Here is a 13,036-nt window from a genome sequence, read left to right on the forward strand (position 1 = left end):
ATTTCATCTGTGTTGTTACTCTTTTCTTTGAAATAAAATGGATCTTTAGTTAAATTTATTCTAATTCCGATTTCATCCTAAATTTTAGTAAACAAGATGTTAAATTCCCGTTTGAAATAAGAAAGACAAACCAAACTTAACATAAAAGTAAAACTTTTATTGTGTTTTTGGAGATCGGATGTTCGATTCTCTTCTCTATCTACTATCTAAAGAAAAATATACAAAGTTGTCTGATTAAATTTTTATTAAAAAATCAAAATATTAATTTTTGAAAAAAGAATTGTAGAGAAGTAAAAAAAAGAATCCTTATGTGTAGAAAAAACACATAGTTTTATGAGTAAGAACCTGAATTCATGATGCTGCAAGAGGAAATTAGATGCTTTGGAATATTAAAAGAGAAATATTAGCAACAAAATATGCATTTAATTTCCTTAATTCAAATAAAATCAAAGGTTAATTAAAATAATGTAATTAAAGTTCAAACAACTAATATAGCCTACACATGACGATCATGAAATTGATAAACTAACGTTAGACTTAATTAGACAATGTCAATATATTCAACTATCGATCTTTTCAGATAGTAATAATTATATATTCGGTTTCTTTAGCACAACAATTTTATAGAAGGGGATCAAACCCTAGATCCTCTAACACAAATCAATTTTTGTAAAATGAATATATCATAACCTAATCTCAAAATATTTTTCTTTTAGTGTGTGAGCATTGCTTAGTTGACGTAAACTTATAATACTATCAACCTCTCGAGATAAAAAGTTCGATTAATTATTATCTCCCACTCTAGATGTATTATCAAAAAAAAAAAAAAAAAACTATCGTATGATCACTATGATTGTATTCTCTTGTCATCCTTTCCCTCAAAAAAACAGCATCAATAATATACCGTATAACAATGATTGAAAATCTATTTTAAGCATAAAACAAAATCGTCTTTGATATTCACATTGAATTGTAAATACACCATTCTTTTTTAGTAACACTGATTAAGTGGATAAGCCAATATTCTACGTATCAATGATTTTCGAAATACAAAATGTTACCAAGAGAACGAATGTGTTTAGAAGATTTAATTTGGTACAGTTAAATCGATAAAAACTGTATTCTTTTTATTGTGTAAACTTTCGATTTAATTTGGCATTTCCATGTAAAACATGCAAACGTCGTTTTATGGAGTTTATTATTTATTTGATTTTCTTTTTTTCATTACAAACCCACATCTTAAATTTCTCAACTCATTCAAACTTTTGATTCCTTTGTTTTCTTCAATGACAACAAGAAAACGTTTCTTTTATGTTTTTGATTTGATAATATTTTCAGTTTAATCCTTTATTAGTTTTGTGGATTTGTTAATGTTAAAAAACCCACATCTTAATGTTGTTTGTATAGTTTAATTATTTCTAGAAGTATAGTATTGATTGACATCAATAGCATAAAAGCATACCCTACAACCACTCTAATTACGTGTGAAAATAAATAAACTCATTAACTTAAGAAGCCATGAGTTTAATCCATTAGTGTAGCAACTTACATTAGGAATTAATTTTTTAAGAGTTTTTTTTATATTCAAATGTTGTAGGGTCAAGCGGGTTGTTCCATGAAATTTAGTTTAGATGCACGAAAGTTAGTTTAGACACTCGTGTAACTGAAATACTATTCCATAAGGAAAGTTTTTTTTTTTCACATTCAACTATTTGGGATAATCAACAAATTATAAAGATCAAATTGATAGTTCTTTTAACAAATGACCAAGTACAAGATTCTGTTGCTCAGATCAACGAGTCAAAGATCCATTCCTAAAGACATCTTCAATTTTCATTTTGAATTATAGTTTTATATATTATTCTTCAATTCCTCCCTATCTGTAAGCGTAACTAATACACTGTTGTTATCCATGCGAACGTTTTAAGTTTTAACTCCAAATTCCCTAATCATCTTCCCATTTTGCCCTCCCATCATGAGCCACATGAAACCTCCTATTGGGAAAAGTGCACAAATATTTGAGACATTAGTTTTCTCATGAATTGATAAGGTTATAAATATGTATATGATAGAGAAGGTTATTTCTCTTTATGGGTAAATACCCCTAAACCCCATAACTCTCCCTTTTCTCACATTTCAATTTCTACATAGAGAGTAGTGCCCTTCATTTCACTATATCCCTTCACATCCCCCTTAATTTCAATATTTTCATTTTAGTTAATCCTATTGATATTTTCGATTTTCTTACATCGATCCCTTACTATTATTACTTATATATAAACTATAATAATCACAACTCAATCCTTCAAACACTTCCTTGATAACTATTCATTTAAAAATTGATTTATTATCTTTCCCTTTCAATATTGATAAAAGTCGTATTAGTCGATGGGTCTATATCTCGTTTCATGAAAGGTTGAAAAAATAAATATAACACACTATATAAGTACAATATTATATATATATATATATATATATATATATATATGTAACACTTAGCCAATGCATATGTTTTGTATATATATTGAATAGTTATATGTTTAATTAATTAATTAATTTTGGAAAAGTTATCAATCCTCCAAGAAAGTTGGGTTGGTGATGGAGACATCTTTTGTCAATAACATAAAATTCAAAATTTCCTCTCTTAGTTCATCTTTTATTATGGAGGAGGTCCCATCAATTGTTAGAAAGAAATTAAAGAGAGAGGAAGTAAAGCCCTCTTTCAAATTTGTGTGGTGAGAATTAGTACTATATATATTCCCAAACCAAACTTTAACGGGTAACTTTTTCTTTTCTAAAGTTGGTTTAATTTGGGTAACTTTTTTTTTTATTGTTCGAGTGAAAGACTTGAAAAGATTAGTAATTTTTTTTCTTACGATATATGTTAATTTAGACGAAAACATGTAATTTGTAAAGAGGATGGGTTCTTACTCTTGACTTTAATTTTTAAAGAGGGAGAATCCAACTTATGACATGAATACAATTATTTTGTTAAAAAAAAAAAGTAGAATATTTATTTACGTATTTTATTTTTATAACTTTTCTAGAAATCTCGATTGCTATTGACATTTTCATTAGCATTTTTAGGAAAAAAATTCGACAATTCTAATCGGCATCGATAAGTAAATTTTTTTTTTTTTAAATTTGACATAAGGAATTTTGTTAAAGGTATGTGATACATTATAGAAAGGGGTTAGGTGCATCTTATAAAAATGATGGTGTAATTTTTTGTTTTTGTTTTTTTGTGGTTTCTAAGACTTCAAAAATTTTGTGAACAAAAAGACATTTTTCTTAATGTGAATATTTTGTGGTCATTGTGTGAGAAAATGAAGGCAAAGTGACCCACCACTTCTCTTTCTCTATTCCATAGCCATATAATTATATAATTATATATATATATATTGCATAAAAAGCAAAAGGGAAATTTTAATTTCTTAAATGGTTTTTTTTTTTTTTTTTTTACATAATTTGTCCCATAAATATTACTATACAAAAGGAATATTATGCCAATGGAATATTCCTAACCCAACTATATATATATATTTACTTTTTCTAGCCAAAAACCAATGCCAAATTGTTTTCGCTTTTTCTAGAGTAATTACAACGTAGAGTATGATTGATAATTAAGTTTATAGCGATGTTTACAACCCATAATCTAAACTTTTTTTGTTTGGTATTGTAGAGCGGGAAAAACAAACTTATGCCTCTTGAAGTTGTTAGTATGTGTTTAATTTGTTCCAATCGACTTATATGCTCATTTTGGTCCAATAAAATCTAACCAAATTAAATCATCAAATATTTTATCAACTTTTTGGCTTTTTAGACAATTTGTAGTTGATACCAAATGAGTATAATTAATACTATATTATTAGGTATATATGAATTTCATACTACAATTATGAAAGATTTTGAAATATATATAAAAAAGAGAGAGAATATATAGAATTTGGAAGGGATAAATATTTGTGGTTGATGAATGATAGAAGAGTTAGGTGTGTGGTGTTAAAAAGCATTGTTTCTTCATATCAATAATTGGGGCAATAATAAATATCATTCATGTAATAAAGTGAATTGCACTCAACATTTTTCCACTGTCCAACCACTCTTTTTTTCTTTCTTTCTTTCTTTCTTTCATTAAAAAGGATAGCATATGCTCTTAAATTCTAATAAATTGGTAAGGCAATTTTTTTTTTCTTTTTAGTTTGAAAAAGAAAATTATTTGAAATTAAATTCATTTTAATTTCTTTTAAGATTTTTCAATTATATGTTTTCTCTTTTTTTTTGGGGGAATTATAATAGGTAGCAATTTTTAGAATAATTATTAAGTATGTAGCAATATTTTAAAAAAATTGCAAATATAGCAAAATCTATCAGTGATACACTTCTATCGTTGATAGACTCTTATGGTTTATCAGTGATAGACCAACATTTGCTACATAGTCTATCGGTGATAGACTCCTATCATCGATAGATTTCGACAGATTTTGCTATATTTGCAATTTTTTTAAAATGTTGCTATATACTTAATTATTTTGAATATAATTGCTAAATTTGCAACTATCCCTTTTTTTTTTTAATAAAACACGTGAATCCTACTTGGTAATCGTTTTAGTTTTCAAATTTTGCCTTGCGATTAGAATAAAAGTAATATTTAATAGACTTTATTTTCAATAAACAAATGTCTATAAAGATTCATTTTCTATTTATAATCTAAATTTATTTTGTCTTTTTGTTTAAAAAAGAAAAATGCACAGTATTCTTTAAAATTTATTTTGTTTTTTAGAATTTGGTCAAAAATAAGAATATTTTACTTGAAAAATATGCAAATTGTGTAGTTCGAAAAAAAATATGCTTAATTTTAAAAAACAAAATGGTCATGGGATTATATATCTTTTTTTTTTCAAAACTTTACTTAATTAGTGTTGATAAACCCTATTAAGTACAAAACCTAATATTTTATAGCCTAATTAAACCTTGTAATTGTATTTAAGAATATTTTTCTATAAAACAATAATTTTGAAAGGAAAAAAAATCAAGAAAATGAATTTTGAAATGAGAAGAAACCCTACCAACTCTCACCCACTTCTATAAGATTGAAAAGTGCTTCTCTCCAAATAGAATTCGAGTATCTCTAAATTTTTTGGTTGAACAAATTAATAATCAATAAAATAGAATAAAAGCAAACTTATAGAAATTAAATTAAATTAAATTGTAAAGTTATAGTTGAAAGTTGAAATTTGAGAAAAAGAAAAACAATTAAATTTTTAAAAACTGCTTTCATTGAGAGTCGAACTCAAGACCTCCCGCTTACTAAACGGGTGCTCTAACCAACTGAGCTATGAAAGCTTTGTTAGAAAGACTGAATATTTCATTTATTATTGCAAAATATTTGAGACATCCTTTGAATTGTTTTTGGTTATAATTCTGTTTGATTAAGGTTAAGGTGAGCTTAACGACGAGAGATGCCACCAAATAAACAAAACATCACCCCAAAAAAAAAGTAGTGATGGAAATTTCACTTCCATGTGCCTTCGCATCTGCATCTCCCTTCAAATCTTTTATTTATGCGAAATTCTATCCTATACTTCGTTTCTAGATCAAGCTCGGCGGGAGAATTAGTTTTCCCCAGTGAAAATGGCAGACCCATCGATTTCAACAACTGTTCTTGCTCAGGTCTGTCTCTGTTTTGCTTTCTACTTGTGTCTCAACATGGGTCGTTCTAAAAACTACGACTTGTTGAAGATTCGTGATGAAAACCCTCTCGATTTCTACTTTATTTCCGTCTGGGGTGGCTTACGATCTGTAAAAGAAGAGACCCTTCTTCTCAAACAGGTGAAATTTTGTGTATTCATTTTGGTTGTCGTTCCTACTTTTGCATAGATTTTATTAGCTTCTTCTAATGTGATAGCAGAAACTGTAATGGCGATTCATTTTCCCATTTTTGATAAAGAATGGTGAATCATTCATTCCAAAATAGCCAAAAAAATAAAACAATCTAACGAGCAAAGGGACGAGGATATCTAACTATTAGAAGAGTAGTTGTCCACATTGGAAAGATTTGTGGAGGTGATGGGCTCTTAGTTCAGTAAAAGGAGTGTATGACTTTGGTTTCTAGTCATTTTGGTTAGAAACACTTTAGTTGGACTAACCTTAAGAAATCCCATACCCTTTTTGTGAGAAGGTGACTCCTCAGTTCCTTTGCAAAGAACACACGTATTTGGAGACTGATCACGATCAATAACACATTTGATTGCTATGGTTGAAGACTGATCAACTTTTTCTTCTGTAGCCAATGGGAATTTCTCTTCCCCGTTGGGATTCTTGATCTTTTACTAGAAAGTGAAGCACATTACTAGTCTTTACTTTATCATTGTTCTATGTGCATTAAATTAATTACTAAGATATGATTTTGAGTGTGTTTGAGAATCCTTGTAGAATAACTGCTCTGCACTTTTAGATCTAAATAAAATACTTAAGAATAAGCTATTCAAATGTTTGCTTTTCTCCTTGATCGAAGTAAATGGGGCAAAAGTAGTCTATAAAGTGTTTCGTCAGAAACAGTATTATGATTTTATTTTAAGAAAATACTTTTTCAAAGTCACTTTATATGACTTTTAAAATAGCTTTAGCTTTATTATCCTTGTGTTTCAACCAATTCTAGACCATATGTAATGAGTATCTCCAATATTTTAAATCCATGGAGTATATTGATTGATCATTGTCGAATTAAGTTATTGTCAATTACACTTTTTTTTCTTTTGGGGGGTGGGGGGAAGAGGGGGTCTTTATTGAAGTCAATGCTAAGATTGTTTCATGTGAATAATGAAGATGGAGAAGATGGCCAAGGTTTCTCATGCAAAGTTTATCTTGCACATCCGTGAACCGGGTGAGAACGATCGCCTAATGCAGAATGTAAGTATATATTCTTGTTGATAACAAACAAATAGTTGAAAAAACAAAATATACTGGTTCTGATGTAAATTGACAGTGAGCTTGCTAAAATGTTCATTGGAGACTGAAATAGAGGTCCTCTTGATACACTACATATAATATGTTTGTGGATCATTTCAATCTATCAAGATATGCAACTTGGTTTTTCTTCGGATTTAAGCTGCTAGTTCGTTATAGAAAATTATCTTTTTTTTATTCGACGTGACAGGGTACGTGGTATTTCTCATCGTTAAAAGTTCCCTGGTATAAGATCCTTCTCAAACCAGTTCTGTGAATTTGGTAAATTTGTGTCCCATGATGTTTGCTGTATAATCTTATGAACCCTGATGTTATTTGCATATTCTTATCTTTGTGTTACTTTCCTTCATCAGAAATTATTAATGCAGGCACAGCATACGAGCGTCCCGAGGAGTTGATGGAAATCACTTTATTGAGCGAATCAAGTTACAATATGGGCAAACATTAGACATCATTGCCATAGATACAGGATTGTTGCAGGTTTGAAATTGCTTCACAATTCTTTATTTTTCTGTCTGTTGTCGCATCCAAGAATTAGAACTTCCTTTGCAAGCTTTGTAGGTAATTGGAATTTTTCGATGCTCTAACATGTTATTATCAAACTTCTAGGAGCACGTTGCAATGGGATCAGCAAGTCAAGCATTGAACAGTCATTTACTATGGCTGAAAAGGACTCTGCAAGCATCAAGCAGTAACTGGTAAGACATTTTACGATTATTGTTGAGTAAGTTGACATTCACAATTATTGTGGTGTTCCGACCTCTTCACAATGACCTCATTTACATTACACGTTGTTTTCCTTCCTGAGGTTCTTAGTTTATGTGCTCCAAACTTCTCGTTCTGTTTCTAACTATTCTCTTACCTTTTGTTTCTCTGAAATGAAGGCGTATAGTTGTTGGGTTTCACCCATTGGTTACTTGTGAAAACAATACTCGATCGCTGGAGACAAAGCATTTGTTTGATTCAGTCCATCGAATCTTTGTTGAAAATGGGGTGGTAAGTAAGTCAAGTCGAGGGTTTGAATTTCCTCTATTTCAAACTCTTACTATACATTTTCATTGAGCCAGAATGCGTACCTTAGTAGACGTGGTTGCAGTTACAATGTTCGTATTGGTAGCATAGCTTACATTGGGATTCCTGGTCCTATTCAGAAAACGCACTTCCAATCTCGAAAATCCTCCTTCAGAGAGTAAGTTCCTTCAACATTTGGTTTGGATTGAACGTCGCAATGTTTAGCTTCTATATACTCTCATTTTACTCATTGTTATATCACTAAATCCATCTTTTATCTGCTACAGATTCTTACTTCAGCGTGTCAGCTCACTAGAGACGGTGGGTATCGATGCTAACATGTTTCGAGATGTTTCAATGAAATACTATTCGACTTTCGTATATGTCTTGCAAATACGTTATATGAGGAGAATGCAATGCAGGCATTCTCAATGGAACTTGTAGGAATGCTTTGAAAGTTCTAATGTATAATTCTTTCCATGGCAGGTGTTTTACTATGTAAACACAGAAGGAGATGTTGTTCATAAAACTGAACTCCAGCAAAAGGGTAGAGAAGTCATTTGAAAAAACTACTCAGCTTTATAATACCAAGTAAAGAAGTCCTCCCACTCTCTCACCCGAGAAAATGAAAAATTGTAGCAAAAGCATATATCCCGACCAAGAGATTTAGTGTTTTTGAGTTTCATAAGTTCAAACACATGTAATGAAATTTGAGTTTTGCTTCCCTCCAAAATTTTGACGTGGGCGTGTATCTCTTGTTATTTTCTTGGCACTCCAAAATTGTACTCTATTTGAGAATATCGAAGCAATAGAATGTGTTTGGGTTAATTTTTTAAGTGTTTAATTTTGAATACAAGTCATTTTGGAAAAATTAAGTATTTGATAACTACTTAAAATAGTTTTTTAAACATTTTGAAAGTTCGTTTTATATCGTTTTTTTTTTATCAAATAGATATTAAATATGTTATGTGTTATGCTTTAAAAAAAAACCTTCAACTATGCTTTTAAGTACAAAATTATACTTAAAATTTTTGGTATCAAGAGACAATTTTTATGAAAAATAATTTCCATAGATAAATGCAATAAGGTTTATATTGGTAATTTGTGCAAAAATTTGATATCTTCTAAAATAGTGAATTAAAAAACTTTAAATCAATCTTTCACATTGAAGCGCTAAAAAAATTGTTTTTTCTTATTTTTCTTTTGAATTAGAGAGAGAGAGAGAGGAGATTATAAATAGAAGCAGAGGAAAGTGGCGAAGAGTTAGGGTTCGGCCTCACACTCCGCCATGAATGAGGATGCTCCGTCCGTCGTTTCAGAGCGATTGGAAGAGAAGAACTTCCTTCTTTTCCTCGCTCTGTCTCGCCGGCATCGGTGATTTCCCCTCCGAACTCTCTCATCTTCTTCTTTCTTTTTCTCTTTCTCTTCCATTCTGTGTGTGTGTATGTATATATATATATATATAATGATGCCTGTCTCTGTCTCTGTCTTTGTCTCTCTCTCTCTCTCTCTAAACGCCAAGGCTATGACGATGGTGTCAAACTCGGAGTGTGAGGGTTTTAGGGCAACGATGATTGAGGTCCGATCCATGGGCTTGGCGATCTGGCTGTTCTGCTACTTTTCGCCGCCATGGCCGGCCTCTTCTGCTTTGCCCCATTTCCATATCTGAGCCGCGTATCTTTTGTTCATCACTTTCTGCTACCGTTCTTCATTTTGTTTTCAAAATAAGAGAAACGAGGTTTTGTAATTTATTTATTTTGATTGAACTTAAAATCGAAGATCAATCTTGTAAATGAATATATCCCTAAAGAACATAGTCCACTAGAAAGTATATCAGCATGTCGGAAAATTTACATGTTTACAGGAACATCATTAGGGCAACAAATTCTTCAGCTGCGAACAAAGAGCTTTGCGGAAGAACATTTAGCTGCACAGCTAAACCAACAAGACAGTAGTCCTCCAACACCAACAGCAGGTTGTGAAGAATTTACTTCTCTTCTCTGTATGACTCTTACGAACTCATCTGAGCTTAAATCCCCATCTTCATTTGCATCAAATATGTGAAATATTATGTCAACAACATTCTTAGTGATTGAAACTCCACACACCTTGTACAGAAAAACAAAACCCACATTATGTATTAGATTGATTTTAAGTTTGTTGACTTGAAATGTTTGGTGTGTACTTACTTGGGAAGCTGCTCGTTGGAAATCTTGTTTTGTTAATTCTCCATTTACTTTACCATAGCTGAAAATAGCCAAAGAGAAGGATTCTAATTTCTTGCGTAGCTCTGCAAAGTCTTTGAATTCTTCATATGTGATTCTGATGTTTTTGAAATGGGGTTCTTTGTTTAATGCTTCAACTCTGTCCAGTAGTTTGTCTATGTGATTTATATCTGCTGAAGCAACTATTGATAGTGCAAAGTCTTTGACTGATATGCTTCCTTGTGATTTGAAGTCGTAATGTGAAAACTCTAGTATAAGTATCTGCATTCATCCAATTTATGTAGGTTGAGTCAGTGTAGGAAGAAGACCTTGCGTGAATTTGAATAGGATCTGCTTTAGAGTTTCTACAACCGTGTATTTTATTTCTAAAGAGTTCAGTACTGGAAGGATTTAAATAGGGATCTATTGTATAGATTGTACAATCGTGTCTTTGAGTATAAAGAGTCTAAAAAGTATAGGAAGAGGAACCTTACATGAATTTGAATAGATCTGTTCTATAGCTTGTACACCCGTAATCTTTGAGTTTAAAGAGTTAAGTACAGGAAGAACAGTTGTACTTGGATTTCAATACATCTGTTCTATAGGCTGTACAGCCGTGCCTTGAGTTCTAAAGAGTTGAGTATAAGAAGAAATACCTTACTTGAATTTGAATAGGAACTGTTCTGAATTTGAACAGGTTTTGTTTTATAGGTTGTACAATTGTGTCTTTGAGTTCTAAAGAGTTCAAGTATTTGAAGAATTGATATTGGGAGGAATGACATACCTCTTCATGAAGTTGTCTAAGGAATTGGACAAATTTGTCATGGTGAAGTGAGCCTTTTCCGTCTTCACCAAAGAAGTATTCTACTAAACCACCATTTTCAACACTAACTTTCATCCCAAACCTTCTTCCATCTCTGTGGTGAGCTCCCTGTCTGTTCTGTTTTCTCATCAAACCCATCACTTTCTTGAACTCCTCCCTGTCTATTTCACTATTTTTATCAACAAAGACAAAGATAACATCCATTACCCTAGAGGATTGTGAAGAGAAGAGGAAACGAACGTGGAAAATGATGAATTTGAAGGAGCAATTATTTATCTAACCCATTGTTATCAATGTCAAACATTTTGAAAGCCACTGAAAAGCTGGATTCTGGTATGCTGAGAAGTGTGACGAAAAAGATGTACCTGCAAACCGAAGACGAGTCCACAATGCATGAATTTCCAACCTTTGGTTTTGATCCAATAGGTTTGGGCATATAAACAAAGTTGATAAATACTTTAACCTTGTTAAAGTTCAACAATTTATTAGATAGCTCACCCGAAATAAATAAATAATTTATTTTGAGACCAATAAGACAAAGTTTAGAATTAATGTTGAGAGTTAGGTGTATAAACAAAATGTTATATGCATTGATTAGAAATTTATTTTAAGTTTGAATGAGGTTCAACTATATGTGAATGTTAGGTTGTGCAAATTATCATGGAGTTGGAAGAAGGGTCGAATTCTTACTCTGCAAAAGAGATGAGGCCATCATTGTTGGTGTCGAAAAGCATGAAAAACTTGGAAGGAGCACAACATAGTTCTCCAGAAATTCTTCTTTCTCCTCTTAGAAAGCCTTCTCTAACACGATTGGACTCAGATGGAGGAAATACAGGAACAATGGCCCTCATCAGATCTGATGGTCTCATATATATTTCCCCTTCAGGTGTGTGAATAGAGGCAAAATATTCAAACACCTTCTCAGGAGGACTTTGGATTCTTATACGTTTTTCATAGTTGAAAAACACCCTTCTCCTATAATCATCTGGCATCCAGCATAAAGTGTGAATAAATTGGTAACTTTACCCTAAACACATTTAACTTAGATTGCTTCAAGTTTAATGGCAAAAAGGGGACATTCTTACCTCCAAATAGAAATTTGGATTTCTTCTTTGCATTTATATTTTGATTTGGTGATGGGTATTGGAATTGATCTTCTTTCACTGTTGTCCATGTTGTTTCTTTAGGGAATTCAGCAAACGATAAATGCGAATTGGACGTGGAAGAATTGGAGCTGAGAAGTGATCCCACTCCGCCAATCAATATCCCTGAAGAAATCAATTTGATCAAGAACTCAAATACAAAGTTTCTTCTATTCTCGCCTCCGCAGCCAGTTTGTTGAGTTGTGATCGACGAAGAAGAAGACAATGGGGATGTTGATGGCGATCCTAAAGAGCCACCAAGTTGATTGTTGAGAAAACGAACAGTAAGGTGTTGAGAAGGTATAACTCTACAGATCGACTTAGAAGATTTTGAAACCAAAAACGTCGAAGAAAACATACTATGCTTTAGATCTACCTTGAGGTTCTTCCAAATATCATCAAGAAAAAGGTAATGGAAGGAGAAAATTTGCAAAATGAGAGACAGAGAACAACAAAAGGAGAGATTAATAGCTTTAGCAAAGTTGGATACTAAAATTGGGGCTTTGACTTCGCCATTTGTTGATAACGGTTTTTTTAAAAGTTAGTTGGCTTTTGTGTTTGAATGAATTAATTTTTAGTAAATTGGTTAAATATTCTTTGTTTATTTATTAATACATATGTGACTTAAAATAATTAAAACAAATTAGATAAACCCTTTTTATTTTTCATATTCATATTGTTGTTTTAAATTTACACATATAAATAACAATTCATTATTACATGTAATCTACGTATTATAAATTTCAAATATATAAATCTCCTTATAGATGTTGATATGTGATTTTATTATATATTGATAATTATGTCATTTCTATATTTGATATATTAATGTTTGATACTTTTAAAAGTTTATGAAAATAATTTTCTCACTTGTTCAGTGAGATATT

The 13,036-nt window shown here is 31.2% G+C and overlaps 2 protein-coding genes, 1 long non-coding RNA gene and 1 other non-coding gene across 5 annotated transcripts; 2 read left to right on the top strand and 2 right to left on the bottom strand.

Moving 5' to 3' along the window:
* Window positions 1-5,272: 5,272 nt before the first annotated feature.
* Window positions 5,273-5,346, bottom strand: TRNAT-AGU (transfer RNA threonine (anticodon AGU)). The gene has a single exon. It is a non-coding gene; the product is annotated as a tRNA-Thr (tRNA).
* A 103-nt stretch (window positions 5,347-5,449) lies between these two features.
* Window positions 5,450-8,808, top strand: LOC103496469 (uncharacterized). The gene is made up of 9 exons (XM_008458330.3): window positions 5,450-5,832; window positions 6,829-6,912; window positions 7,160-7,194; window positions 7,338-7,449; window positions 7,579-7,667; window positions 7,854-7,965; window positions 8,037-8,158; window positions 8,268-8,301; window positions 8,467-8,808. Exons 1-9 carry the CDS (start codon window positions 5,635-5,637, stop codon window positions 8,542-8,544), a joined length of 864 nt encoding a protein of 287 aa, XP_008456552.1. The 5' UTR covers window positions 5,450-5,634; the 3' UTR covers window positions 8,545-8,808.
* A 911-nt stretch (window positions 8,809-9,719) lies between these two features.
* LOC103496476 (calcium uptake protein, mitochondrial-like) lies at window positions 9,720-12,507 on the bottom strand. Its single transcript, XM_008458349.3, has 6 exons — window positions 12,093-12,507; window positions 11,698-11,992; window positions 11,289-11,372; window positions 10,969-11,176; window positions 10,170-10,466; window positions 9,720-10,088 (listed from the first exon to the last, which is right to left on the bottom strand). The coding sequence occupies exons 1-6, from the start codon at window positions 12,505-12,507 to the stop codon at window positions 9,870-9,872; spliced, it is 1,518 nt and encodes a 505-aa protein (XP_008456571.2). The 3' UTR covers window positions 9,720-9,869.
* On the top strand, window positions 9,806-12,763 carry LOC107991560 (uncharacterized). Of its 2 annotated transcripts, XR_001763740.2 has the most exons (3): window positions 9,806-9,955; window positions 11,653-12,023; window positions 12,195-12,763. It is a non-coding gene; the product is annotated as an uncharacterized LOC107991560 (long non-coding RNA). The 2 variants fall into 2 exon arrangements; XR_007821004.1 differs by having other exon boundaries at window positions 11,653-12,763.
* The last annotated feature ends 273 nt before the right edge of the window (window positions 12,764-13,036 follow it).

This window comes from Cucumis melo, chromosome 5 (assembly GCF_025177605.1).
Source record: "Cucumis melo cultivar AY chromosome 5, USDA_Cmelo_AY_1.0, whole genome shotgun sequence".
Lineage (NCBI taxonomy): Eukaryota > Viridiplantae > Streptophyta > Magnoliopsida > Cucurbitales > Cucurbitaceae > Cucumis > Cucumis melo.